The following is a 14,797-nucleotide window of genomic DNA, read 5'->3' as shown; positions in this document are numbered from 1 at the left end:
CCTTGAAGGGCATCTATGGCTTTGGGACGGAGGGACGTACATTCTCAAAGCAACATCTCAGACTAGCTTTTTTTTTTTTAAGGATCCTAGTTTCATATCTGAAAGGGTTGTGTCAGCAATAACAAACCAGATAGAGGAGGAAAAAACCTTTATCAGTTCTTTCACGGTGGAATATCTTGCATCTCAGAAAAGGGAAAGGAAACATTGACCTCAATGGGTTTTAGCACTGACACAAGTCACATGGTTAAATCATACACACACCGAGGCTGGGGAAATCAGAGGGGATTCCAAGCTGCCACTCAAAGGTCTCTCCTTTGGTGCTCGTTTTAAACTGCTATTAGAGAACACTTGTTAATTTTGAGGTATTATGCTATTATGTCAGTAATAGTCATCTTCTGGCAGAGGAATGCTTCCGGGAGTATTGTGGCAGCTCGCGCAGAAACCTTAGTCAAACTCCTTCGTAAAATTCCTATAATTATGTTTAATTTCCTTTCCTTTTTTTCTGCTCACATTCTGGGAACTGTCCTATTAATAATGAAATGGGAAATAGATAGAATGATAAGGAAGGTAACCAAAAGCGTTGCTTATTCTTTCTGTGATTAGTCAAGGAGTCATTAATAATATTTGAAGGACATAATGCTATCTCTTTAAGAACAAAAAACTATAAGTATGTATAGCAGATCAATATATGCAAAAGTTCCTTAATTAGGAGAGAGTTAAGACTTCCCACTTAAGAGTAAAGTTCACTGAATTTACATTTCCATACAAAAGGAAATTAGTTCCTGTTAATATTTCTGCGGAAGTTTGCAGGGCTTAAACATGGTAAGGCAGTTGCACCCATCCTAGAGAGGATGCTGGCTTACCGTTGGCAGTGAACGCGGGTGCCTGAGGCTTGTCCCGTGAGCCCTACCTAGCTTTAAGGTGATTATAAAGACAAAGCCAAGAGAACACACACAAAAGACCTTGAATGAAACAAAAGGGCTCTGAAAGTAAAACTCCTTTTCTTTAACCAAATAGCTACTTCCCTGCTGCTGGGGTTCTAATAAGAGGTGGCCTGTTTCCCTCAGATCCCCAAAGTATTTCCCTCCTCATCAGAAACTTGCTAATCTAATTTCTACTTTTGCTTCGGATGTGTAGCGTGTGCAAGAGCTTTAAATTTAATAAAGGGAAACTGAGTAGTGTTCTCAGCTGTGTGTCAAAATCAGTGATGCTACATTTACTTAGGGATTCAATACGGGCTCTCTGGATATGGTAGGGAAATGTTAAAGTGTGTTTGGCTGGCAATTTTGAGAAGTTATCGGAAAATTAACTTCAATTTCATTTTTATCTTGGCTAAGGAATCATATAATTTCCTTAATACAATTCTGTATTTTTGCAACTCCACTATCCTCATCCTGACTACAGATTGTTAGGGTTTCATGGCGTGGAGGATGATGAAAATTAAATTTGGTGAGGAGAATGTGGTGCAGTTGTGTTTCTAAAAGCATTCTTATTGGGAAGAAACGTTTACACAGTGAGATGCCCACGTTCCTGACACTGGGCCTCTATTGGTGAAGCGGCCAACACAAACCATCTTTCCAGAGCAACAAATCTATGCAAGTGTTTGATGTGTCTGAGCATGAAAGAATGATCAACATCATTAATCATTAGAGAAATGCAAATCAAAACTACAATGAGATATCATCTCACACCAGTCAGAATGGCCATCATCAAAAAATCTAGAAACAATAAATGCTGGAGAGGGTGTGGAGAAAAGGGAACACTCTTGCACTGCTGGTGGGAATGTGAATTGGTACAGCCACTATGGAGAACAGTATGGAGGTTCCTTAAAAAACTATGAATAGAACTACCATATGACCCAGCAATCCCACTACTGGGCATATACCCTGAGAAAACCATAATTCAAAAAGAGTCATGTACCAAAATGTTCATTGCAGCTCTATTTACAATAGCCCGGAGATGGAAACAACCTAACTGTCCCTCATCAGATGAATGGATAAAGAAGATGTGGCACATACATACAATGGAATATTACTCAGCCATAAAAAGAAACAAAATTGAGCTATTTGTAATGAGGTGGATAGACCTAGAGTCTGTCATACAGAGTGAAGTAAGTCAGAAAGAGAAAGACAAATACCATGTGCTAACACATATATATGGAATTTAAGAAAAAAAAATGTCATGAAGAACCTAGGGGTAAGACAGGAATAAAGACACAGACCTACTAGAGAATGGACTTGAGGATATGGGGAGGGGGAAAGGTAAGCTGGGACAAAGTGAGAGAGTGGCATGGACATATATACACTACCAAACGTAAAATAGATAGCTAGTGGGAAGCAGCCGCATAGCACAGGGATATCAGCTCAGTGCTTTGTGACCGCCTGGAGGGGTGGGATAGGGAGGGTGGGAGGGAGGGAGATGCAAGAGGGAAGAGATATGGGGACATATGTATATGTATAACTGATTCACTTTGTTATAAAGCAGAAACTAACACACCATCGTAAAGCAATTATACTCCAATAAAGATTGGAAGAAAAATCTATGCAAGTATTTAAGGCATTTATTTTATGTTAAAAGAAGTATAAAAATATTATGGGGGATTATGCAAAGCATTCATAGAAAAACTTGAAGTCTGGTGTGTCCAGAAATAAACCTGACACTTGATACAAAATGTGTTTTTGCTGTTAAGATGTGAGATGGAGAATATCATGATGAAAACTTCTTTTTCAAGCAGGGAATACATATTTATGATTAGCTTATAGAAGTAATTTGATAACAGGAAACGTTTCATAAGTCCAAGGGAGTGGACCTGGGAGAATCATTCTTGAAGCATCTAGTCCTAAGGCTGGCAGAGTAAACACAACCAATGGGATTCCGTCCACACCAGGATGTTTTAGGAAATCTCCAATAAGAAATTTTATCTTATCTCCAACAAGTTATACTTCCAGTCACTATAACTTGTGAATGGAACCACTCACTGTCCCTGTACTTTTGTGTATATGGATTCAGTTGTTGTGACCTGGGGGCCGCACTGCCCTGCAGGGCACATTCCTCAGTGTCCGGAGGCATTTTCAATTGTCATGACTTGTGGGGGGGGTGGATTTTGTGGCATCTAGTGGGTAGAGGCCAGGGATGCTGCTCAATAACCTTTAATGCACAGGACAACGCCCTGAAAATCCTTCAGTCCAAAATATCAATAAAGCTGAACGTGAAAGAAAAGATATTCTTATCGATATAGTACAGATTATAACACAAATCCTCTCTCTAAACCATTTCATATCTGCTGATCATATGTGATAATACCTATTCTGTGTAATCTGTAATAAAAAACACACATTCTCTTCCTGAATCATCATTTCAAAGAAACACTCACACAGTGATTCCCAATGACAGTGCTATTGCTAATTTGCATTTACTCCACACATACTTATGTTACCAACATCCCATGAAAGAACTAAAGAGAAGGAAGAGGAAGCAGGTTACCTCTCAAATAAGACCTGGCTGTAGTCATCCAGGAGGTGGGCGTGAGTGTGGAGAAAGATGGTGTTGTAGCCCACCAATGCCACCATCATGATCAGCATCTTTAGCTCATAATTCACGCGCAGGAAAACCGAACAGGATATCAATCCCAGGATGCAGCTGTATATAAAGTACTGGAACAGGGAAATACGTCAGGTGAATACTTGGGATCTCTTCTGAGGAATGCCAACATGAGAATTAAAATTGGGGACCCCCATCAAGCTCACTTGGTCAACTCCCAGACTGCCTGTGAAAGCAGATGCATTTGTCTGCTCTTTGATTCGGTGATACATGACTAAACACACTGCATTTAGAAAAGAATTACTCATGACATGGCTTGCTCACCCAGCGTAGCATGTTTAAAAAAATAATCGTGCATATGGCCAAATACTCTTCAGAAATAATTTTTAGAAATCTATATTGAAGCTATGTCATTATTAGCCAATGTCCTTTGCTTCTTGAAAATGAAAACAATATGGCTCCCTACCCATTTACAGATTAAAACAAAATGACAGGACACAGAATCTTTTGTGGGCTTTCAATGATTGAATTCATTAAGAGGATACAAATCATTACAGGTAGTTCTATTAAAGGTATAAGAAAGCCTAGACATTTTATTTAAAAAGCAGTTGTGTGTCAGAGGAATTATCTAGAACAGAAAGGATTTAAAAAAACTAAAAGCTTTGAACTCTATATAAGATAGATAACCAACAAGGACCTACTGTAGAGCACAGGGAACTCTACCCAATATTCTGTGATAACCTATATGAAAAAAGAATCTAAAAAAGAATGAATATATGTATATGTATAACTGAATCCCTTTGCTGTACTCCTGAAACTAACACAACACTGTAAATCAGCTATACTCCAATAAACTTAAAAAACCCACAACATCCTAAGGGTTCCCAGGCTTCACCAGACTACTAATGGGTCTTTATCCCAGATAAAAAATCAATTAAGAAAACTGGAGGACATGAGAGGAATCCGGGGGTGAGACTTCAACATCAGCAACAAGAATATGATTGAAAATAAACTTTAGCACCGTATAAAGTTAAAAAAAAAAAGAAAAAGAAGAAGAAAAACAGCAAGATTTAACATTGGTTGAAAATCAAGTGGCCATAAATGTGAAGGTTTACTTCTGAACTATTAATCCTGTTCCATTGGTCTATATGTTTGAACTACTTATGCTAGTTCCACGTTGTCTTGGGTACTGCCGTTTGATAGTAAATTTTGAAACTGAAAATCAAAACAAAACAAAAACAACAAAAAACCCTAAAAGCTTTGACCTGGGTGAGTCATGACTGCCCTGGAAGTGGACAGGCACCAAAGACATCAAAGACCCCAGTGTGAGGAAGCAGGCCGGCACGGTCCATCTTTTGTGGTCCATGGGAAGCAGCTGGCAGGCCTGCCCTGTGTTAGCACTTTTCCATTTACCACAATGGACATCGTCAAGACAGGATAGCCCTGGATTCAGTTTTGCTCCAATCACTCGTTAGTGGATTTACTTTAGGCCAGTGCCCTAACATGCATGTGTCACAGTGTCCTCATCTGTAAAATGAGGGTAATAATGTCCTCCTTCTAGGTCACTGAGAAGAGCACGTAAAGCTTGGAGTCCACGGCCCTGCAGGCCAGGAGGCGCCCGCTAAGTGGACACAGTTGTCATTCTCACAAAGCATTTGTTTGCTGGATAATGGGGTTTTAATAACAAAGGTTAGCTACTATCTCGGCGTGTCTGCAGAAGAAGCAGCAGTCGGTAAAGTTTAATCATTTTAATAAAACATAGATCCCACTGATGTTTGATAAATCCTGCCTTTAAAAAACAGCTCAGTGTGGAAGCTATTCCATTTTAGTTATATTATATGGGATAAGCCATGTATAAACTACTTATTTTTGTCATTCTAGCTCTTCCTTTTTTTTTTTTGCGGTACGCGGGCCTCTCACTGTTGCAGCCTCTCCCGCTGTGAGCACAGGCTCCAGACGTGCAGGCCCAGCGGCCATGGCTCACGGGCCCAGCCGCTCCGTGGCACGTGGGATCTTCCCAGGCCGGGGCACGAACCCGTGTCCCCTGCATCGGCAGGCGGACTCTCAACCACTGCGCCACCAGGGAAGCCCTCTAGCCCTTCCTTTTATTTCCCCGGCTAAGGTCATCTACAGTCAGCCATGGGGAGGGCTACTAATATTAGTGCATCAGTCCTGTTCTTGGGGGAGAAAGGAAAGTCGGAAGATGAGCTGCGGTGGTCCTAGCAGGCACCTTCTTCCCTGTGAGAGGCACCCACACAGGGATCAATGCAGATCCTCACCAGTGAGGACTGCGACCTGGCATCTCAGCTTCAGAGGAAGACCAGCAATTAACTCCCTTGGGTCCGACAAGCATTGGGTCAGTCCTCGGGAAGTAAAGCATCCCTAGGCAAGGAGCATGATGGGTGGTGGCAGCTTAGGGAATGCTGAGAGTTTGTAAGTGCAACTTCTTTGGCCACAATTTCCTGAGGTCAGTTCTCTACTATTCTGACCACTGATAACCCCATGACAGAGAATAGGAAGAGGAAAAGAGGAGAGGAAATGTGTCCTGATGGGACCATCTTGCTGGCGGAGAGGAAGGACAGAATCAAGACGTCTGGGAGAGAGTGGATGGGCACCACCGACTCAGTCTCCCTAAAGTGGAGGGTGAGGGAGAGATAGCCTGTGCTTTGAAACCAGCCCTCACGTATAGGGGACTTTGCATTATTACCTTAATGACTTAAATTAATTACTTAATTATTTAAATACTTAATGACTAAGTATTACCCTCAGAGGGCAGGTGTGAGGCTCAGTGATTCAGCGGGCATCGGTGCTGGAACAGCTTCTGAAAGCAGCCCAGGGAGCCCCGCAAACTGTCTGGGGGTCCTTGCATTCCTGTGGGCATGTGCACAGCAACCTGACAGGGCAGGCTTCTTTCTGGTGAATCGAATAAAACACGGGCTTGCACTTTGTACGTCTTCTTTCTTTAGTTCATTTTGGGGCTCATCCACTATTAGATTTTTCACAAGTATCCAATCCCACCAAGAGTCTGAGAATCCCTTGTTTTTAACCAGCTCTTCAGTCAGCAGTCACTGTCTTACACAACTGCTCCGTAAAAGCCACGAAATCGCCTTGGGAATGCGCAGCGGGCGAGGTCCCCACTCTGCGTCTCGCCCTTCGACTCATAAAGCAGCTCGCTGGTACAAATAAAGGCATGCCTGTCCCCTGCACAGGTGACCCAAGGTAAGGCGGATGATAAAGCCCACCTTGACGCATTCTTGTGAAGATTAAAGAAGATAATAAAAGTCAAGTGCACAGAGCAGTGCCTGGCCCATGGGAAGCCATATAAATTCTGCTATTCTTGTTATAAACTGGAGCTCTTTGTAAGACTTTTTATTTTATTTTTCTTCTTTTTTAAAAAAATTTTATTTTATATTGGAGTATAGTTGATTAACAATGTTGTGTTAGTTTCAGGTGTGCAGCAAAGTGATTCACTTATATACATATATCTATTCTTTTTCAAATTCTTTTCCCATTTAGGTTATTACAGAATATTGAGCAGCGTTCCCTGTGCAGTACAGTAGGTCCTTGTGGGTCATCTATTTTAAATACAGCAGTGTGTACACGTCAGTCCCAAACTACCAATCTATCCCTCCACCCCACCTTAAAATTTGAGTTTGAAAAGGATTCTGCTGCTAAAATTCTGCTGAAAATCATTATTAGAATGAATGTTATCAACAGTTCAGCCTAAGTGAATGAGAAGCAGAATAATGAGCCCTTTACATGAGTGAGTGAGTGTGTGTGTGTGTGTGTGTGTGTGTGTGTGTGTGTGTCAATGTGTGCATGTGCATTTCAGGGGATTGGGGGCAGTAGGATTCTAAAAGTTTTCTGAAACACCCCTAGTTTGAAATATTGCCAATGCCTATAAAATATGTCTATGATTTCACATTTTAAAATTCATTCTTAGGCTTTTAAAACGTTTTCACATTTCAGGGTTAGGGTTAGGGTTACTAAAATACATATGTTATGGGAAGTAGCCTTTTAGTCCATTTTCTATTAAATAAGCCTTTCTAGAAGGCTTGGAGGCCATGTGCAAGGTGATGTGGGAATTCATTAAAGGTAGGTTGGGACCCTGAAGGTAGCGACAGAGGGAATGTGTGAATAAGGAAGAATAACGGAAGAAGGCCAGGCTGGGAGCTCTGAAGATCAGCTGCCTCTCCTACATAAGGTAGCCCTACAGGGAGGTCGCTGGACGTCAAGAGCTCTGGCTATAGGCTCCTGAGCTGGGTTCTATTAGGACACTATTACTAAGAACCTTATTTTTATATAGTTTTAATAGTGAATATAATTATTAGTTAATATTTTTATTAAGTATTATTTGTTAATATTATTTAAATATAATATATTACTATTACTTAATATTAGGTAACTAAGTTAAAATTGGTTCATATAGTTATTAATACTTTTCATATATTAATCAATGAAATCAACTTGCATTTTGACACCAAGGGAGCAGCCACTGTCCTCTTTGGCAATTTACTTAAGTATCTTTTGGTTGCAGTTTCCTCACCTGGAAAACAGTTGTTCCAATATCTAACTCACAGGATAGTTTTGTGGATGAAATGATATACATGCCTGATATAGTGTGAACTGCCTACATGGCAAAGATTCTTTCTGGTTGATTCTGTTGGACATTTTTAAATGACTTTCTCTTCTGCTACAGAAATAATATACCTGATGTTAAAAATTAGGAAATATACAAAGGACACGTATAAAAAGTAAGCATCTCCTATAATCCAACATCCAACTTGACCCATGATTAACTGTTTTGTATATCTTTCCAGCTTTTAGTTTTGGTGTGTGTGCTACTTGTTACTGGTATTATTATTTTAGAAAATTGGGAATGGATTGTTTGGAATGTTTTTAAATGATATTTCTCACTTAATAGCTTATAAGTATATATTTCTATGTCATTAAATAGTTTTCTACAACATCTTTTGTAGCGGCTGGATATAATCTTATTGTATGTTCATAACAAAATTTGTTTAAACAGTTAAATTTATCCTAACTTTTAGATTGTTTGCTTTCTTTTCCTTTCTTTGTTGTTATTGTTACATAAACCTTTCGACGGACACCCTGGTAGCTAAATCTTTGCACCTTTAAAATTACTTTCTAAAGTTAGTATTGCAGGGTGAAAACTATGTCTGTTTCTATGCTTTTTTTTTTTTTTTAAGATGTTGGGGGTAGGAATTTATAAATTAATTAATTTATTTTTGCTGTGTTGTGTCTTCATTTCTGTGCGAGGGCTTTCTCTAGTTGTGGCAAGAGGGGGCCACTCTTCATCGCGGTGCGCAGGCCTCTCACTATCGCGGCCTCTCGTGTTGTGGAGCACAGGCTCCAGACGCTCAGGCTCAGTAGTTGTGGCTCACGGGCCTAGTTGCTCCGCGGCATGTGGGATCCTCCCAGATCAGGGCTCGAACCCGTGTCCCCTGCATTAGCAGGCAGATTCTCAACCACTCTGCCACCAGGGAAGCCCTCTATGCTTTTTGATGACTACTATAAATGGCCATTAAAGTTAGTATTGCAGGGTGAAAACTATGTCTGTTTCTATGCTTCTTGATGACTGTTATAAACGGCCATTAAAGTCAGTATTGCAGGGTGCAAACTGTGTCTACTTCTATGCTTTTGGATGACTGCTATAAATGGCCATTAGGAAGAGCTATATCACTGTTTACCTCCTGCATCAGTGCCTGTGGATGCTCCTTCACATCCACTGTCAACCTCAGGCGTCATCTATGATGAGGTTTGAGAGTAATGATGCAGACATCATGCACATCCACAAACAGCTTTCCCAATGTTCCTTCCAATCTATTAAGAGGGAAGCCAGGATGTCTGCAGGCTCCTCTGGGACCCCTAAACTCATGAGTTAATAATGTCGTTTCTGCACAGACAGTACATGAGCATGAGGGGCTTCCTTGGCAAAGCCCATCATAATCCTCTTTCTGAGGACTTATTATTGGAACAATAGTAGCCTACTGACTAAGTCTGACCTAGATTTTGAAAAGTCTACCGTGTGCTTTTTCAGACTCGTTGAAGGTGGAGGAAATGTTCTTTTTTGCCATTTTGGGTTTCTAATGATTTGCTTCTTCTGAAAATAAGATATCATGTGCAGACTTACTTAAGTGAAATTCAGGTTGATGACCTTATTGCTGTTAGGGGGGGCCAAGGACGTTGAGCTGTTCAACCCAAAAATATTGGATAGAGAGATTTTCTTAAAAAGGTGATTTGCCAGCTATACTTTCCTTTCCTATGAAGATGCATGTTTCCTGTAAGTTGTTAAAGTGCCTTATGGATGCAGCATGGGGATGGTTTGGGGGCTCGTCCTCCCTCCAGGGGCCGATGGACCATGTGTGTGCTAATACCATCCATCCAAGGAGGAAGAGCCAGAACACACAGGTAGTTTGAATCATTCTCTAAAGAACGGGGTTCCAAACTGCCCACAGTGAGGTCACAGCCAATAAACCCTCATCATGAATCCCATCCCTCATTTTTCACATAACTGAAATAGAAAAGACGGTGTCCAGTCCTCCCTGGGGTTCACAATAATGCCTAACATGAAGGCCAGGACCCCGTGGATATGGGACGAAGCTTATGCCATCCTCTCTTCCTGAGTCTGTGGGGACATTGCTATGGACTCCGGTTAGCTGTCATGGCTTAAAGGAACACCAGATGCCCCTACTCTCTGTACACAGAGCTGTGAGCGTCCCAGGAAATTGAAATGATGAGATGGGAAAAAGGATCAAAGCCTAATATCAAAGGGAGAAAGAAAGGAAGTTTCCTTTATCACCAGAGCTAATGGAGTTTTAAAAAATTGGTAGAAAAATTTTAAAATATACATATTAAATGACCAATTTCAGGGCCTGGAATATATGACACAAACAAAATGGGAAGAATCTATGCTACTTTTAGACGATTATTCAGAAAATGGAAAGGAGAGTATCAAAATCATTTTTTTTTGCACAAACAATTCATGGAAGAAAGAGGTTACTAAGCAGTAAATAATTGATTTAACTCCTTTCATTTAAATGACTGATGTGTTAGTAAGTTTTGAAATTTCAATCTAGGCCCTTGGTAAGGGTCAGTTAGTAAGGAGAATTTGAAGATACAATTACTGGACAGCATTTGCAGCCAAAGGAGAGGGAGAAATATGAACTGTGGTCCCTGTCATCACAGAGTCAGGAAGCTAACGCTAATTCACTGGAACAATTAGCAAAATCTGTAAGCAACAATTCAGTGACATACAATCGAATGCTACATGCTGGGATACATTCTATAAAATGTAGCATTAAGATAAATTGGTGCAGCCACTATGGAAAACAGTATGGAGGCTCCTCAGAAAACTAAAAATAGAGTTACTATATGATCCAGCAATCCCACTCCTGGGCATACACCCAGAGAAAACTATAATTCAAAAAGATACATGCACCCCTATCACAGCACTATGCTCAACAGCCAAGACATGGAAGCAACCTAAATGTCCATCGACAGATGAATGGATAAAGAAGATGTGGTACAGATACACAATGGAATATTATTCAGCCGTAAAGAAAAATGAAATAATGCCATTTGCAGCAACATGGATGCAACTAGAGATTATCATACTAAGTGAAGTAAGTCAGACAGAGAAAGACAAATATCATATGATATCACTTATATGTGGAATCTAAACTATGACACAAATGAACTTATCTATGAAAAAGAAACAGACACAGACATAGAGAACAGACCTGTGGTTGCCAAGGTGGGGGGAGGGATGGAGTGGGAGTTTGGGGTCAGCAGATGCAAACTAGTATATACAGAAGGGATAAACAACAAGGTCCTAGGGCATAGCGCAGGGAACTATATTCAATATTCTGTGATAAATCATAATGGAAAAGAATATGAAAAAGAATATATATATATGTATAACTGAATCACTTTGCTATAAAGCAGAAATTAACACAACATTGTAAATCAGCTATACTTCAATAAAAAAAATTAAAATGTAGCATTAAGAGAATAAAGGCACGAGTCATCCGTGAGAGCCTCAAAATGCCATTGGAAGTTTCCACATGTGGTCTAATCGGTGCCCGTTGGCTGCGACTTTCTGCTGAAGCCTGGCAATTTTTACTCGGTCAGGACATACTCAGATATGGAATCTGAAGAAGAAAAGTCAAGTCTACAACAGATGAGGTGCAGACCATGCCATTCAATATGTAACAGCATACAGGAAAACAACAAAAGCAATAATAACGAGGGAGATGTTCTTACCGGCAGGAAAAACAAATTTTGCGCACGCAGCATTGCTACCTGACTGTATAAGGCAGGAAGACTTGTGTTTGACGCATTGGCAGTTGGAAGAATTGTCTCCTCTGACTCGCTCAGGAAAAACTGCAAGGAAAGTGTTTTTACAATGAATTAGTGCAAAGGAGAGTAAAGAGTTAGCAGGTGGGTGCCAAGTTTATTAATGACGTGTTTTGTCACCTCCGTGAGCAGGATTGTGTGGGCAACTCAGCATCTTTACTTCCGGGGCTAATCCCTTCATCTTCTCTTTGAGGCTTTCAGAATTTCTATTGAATAAGTAAATAACTCTTGTTGTGCTCTGCACTTCATAGTGAATTCCAGAACTCCCGAGTTGACGTTAAAGACAACAGAAGCACCTTGTTAAATATAAATTTTAAAATGAACCAAGGACAGGGCAGAGGGTTTGGTTAGAATTATGACCTGACATCACAACCCTCACATTTTCAATTCTGCAGCAGGAGATCGGAGTCTTCACAATGTGTTTTTGCAGGATCTTCACCATCATGGCTCAAACGTTAAATGAGTCAATGCAGTTATATGAGTTTTTTTTTTTTTTATATTAAGAAAATAATTTTATGGGAAAAATGCAGTAACTGGCATTGTCTCTATTATTTGTGAGTGCTTGGCATCTCAGGATCACGAGGGATTGAATTTGGAAAGGAAGGATGCTCTTAGGACTATTGGAAAGGGGGTCCTGATTTCAAAAGGAAAGAAGTCATCCTGAGAAAATAAAAATGATTAGCTCTTATGTAATGGTCACCAATACCAGCACCCAGAAGGAAAGTGTCACTCTCTCGCTCTCCTTCTCTGTCTCTATCTCTGTTTCTCTCCCTTTCTGTCTCTTTCCTAGACGAGCTGCAGCACAAACTGTTAGGTAACCAAGGATCAGTTACTTTCCATACCACGGCTGCGGGTCAGAGAAGTGTTCAGTGAAGGTAAACTAGAGAATCACTCAGGCCAGGTTCCCTTATGAAAGAGATTCATCCCATCCATGAAACTAGGCTAGGTCTTCGGCACAGGGCTAACCATCTATATTCCAGGTCTAAAAAGTAAAACTTCCCTGTAGCGTTTCAATGGTTGCTTTTGTTTCCTTCCTTTCTTTGGTTTGTTTCCTTTGATGGCAGAGTTTTTGTCAAATACCTACAGTAATTTACTGAGGTAAATACGAAGGCATTTAAATAAATATATGGATATATTTAAATATACTAAATAGTATATTCTTGAGAACGTTTCCTCTGAGATTCCAAGAATGATACTAGGTACAGTGTTTTTGCCCATTTGATAAAATGCTGCAAAACACTGATTGAAAAGTCAAATAAATGTAGTCGATTTCTTTATTTACTACTAAAGAATTTATCAGAAATGTCACAACCCCTGGCTGAAAGATAAATGTGCTAATTATTTGGAAAAAAGTATATCAGGAAAAGAAATGAAGGAATTGCTTGGCAAACATAAGGTTCCAAAATGTTAACAATTTAGATTTGACAGACCCAACATACAATTGATTTAAATATTAAAGAATCAAGATACAACAAATAGAAGGAGACTGTTTAGCTTGATAGGTTACTAGCCTCAGGCACCTGAGATCTTAAAATAATTTTAAAAATCCTTCTTGATTATATCAGCGTATAAAGAAGAAACTAAATTCTTGCTGTACAAGGAGTAGAAATATGTCCTGTGAAAGTTTTGTCTTGCAAGGACGCGCGGCAATGATAAGATGGCTCGAACTTGAAAAACAGTGGAGAACTTAAAGCAATACATCAGGAATGCTTCATTAACCCCCTTCTGCTACTTTTTTCTAGTGTTTAATTAACTACCCCTAAAATCAAGAACCTCTTCATTCTGTCTATGTGGCATCACACTGCAGTTTGGAATCAATTTTCCTCTTCTGTCCCCTTAGTCACTTTAAAATAACAAACTCCTAATGATAGCCAGTCCAAGCTCGAGGGTTATCAATCCACATCCCTCTCCCTTCCGTGTTAAAGTGCCACAATCTTCTGCACAGAATGAATTTCTAGTAACATAATTATTTGGGGGAACGCCTCTCGATCTATTTTAATATTCTACAACCTTTGTCAGAATTGGGAAAACGATACCCTCATCCTGGACAAGATACCCTAACTAAGTGCTATTTTTAGCCCTCCTTCCAAATTTTACATTTCCCAGGTAATGTGAAACATCTCAGAATTATGTTTTTCAAATAATATTAAATTATGAACATGTGATTTAATACCGTGTTAATAGACTGATAACATCATTGCTTGTCATTTGGTTGGAAACAGAAGAAATTAACTAATTAGAATTAGATTACCAATTAACTACTAGTTAACCACGGCTAACTCCTTGTCTATGTGGCTTACAAAGCTGGGCTATTTATAATATTCTCTGGGAAGTTTCTCAGAAAAGTTGCAAAATGGTGTGAGGCATCACATGACGACACTGTCAAAATGTCAGAAAATAAAAGGCAGAGGATTTGAGCTTCTCAGACATGGTTCTAAACAGTCAGCTGGAAACTAAAATGGAACAAAACACACAGGCTTTTTGCAATTTGCTACCCGAAACCCTCTATCTGAAAAAAAATGTCTGGATAACTGGCTGTTTTTTTCCACTTTTTATTGGGGTGTTTGGTGAACACCAGGTATTTTAAATGTCCTGGTAAAGTCTCACAATTCATTTTAAATAAACCTGACCTGGACATTTCGTCATTTATATTAGTGTGTAATGAGAGTTAAAGGAACACCATCCCTGTTGACCCCAGCTCTTGTAAGGGCTGTGAAAATTCAGCCTCGGGATAAACATTAAGGACTAAAAATCCATGCGGAGGGTCAGTGTGGAAGGGTCCATCCACACGGTCAGTGGCAGAGGGAGCTCGTGGGTGGCCTCAGCCCTCACATCATCCCTAAGGCTTCTCTCCTCTCTGAGGTAAAGAGAGTGATGG

General features: G+C 40.0%; 1 protein-coding gene across 1 annotated transcript in view; it reads right to left on the bottom strand.

The window, feature by feature from the left end:
- Window positions 1–14,797, bottom strand: part of ADCY2 (adenylate cyclase 2) — a 433,534-nt gene that overhangs the window by 52,969 nt on the left and 365,768 nt on the right. The window contains exons 17-18 of the mRNA XM_019951134.3: window positions 11,827–11,946; window positions 3,484–3,653 (exon numbers count right to left, since the gene is read on the bottom strand). Of these exons, the coding sequence (XP_019806693.1) occupies window positions 3,484–3,653; window positions 11,827–11,946 (290 nt within the window). The remainder of the gene's footprint in view (window positions 1–3,483; window positions 3,654–11,826; window positions 11,947–14,797) is intronic.

This window comes from Tursiops truncatus, chromosome 3 (assembly GCF_011762595.2).
Source record: "Tursiops truncatus isolate mTurTru1 chromosome 3, mTurTru1.mat.Y, whole genome shotgun sequence".
Classification (NCBI taxonomy): domain Eukaryota; kingdom Metazoa; phylum Chordata; class Mammalia; order Artiodactyla; family Delphinidae; genus Tursiops; species Tursiops truncatus.
This window is presented reverse-complemented; position numbering and strand designations above follow the sequence as displayed.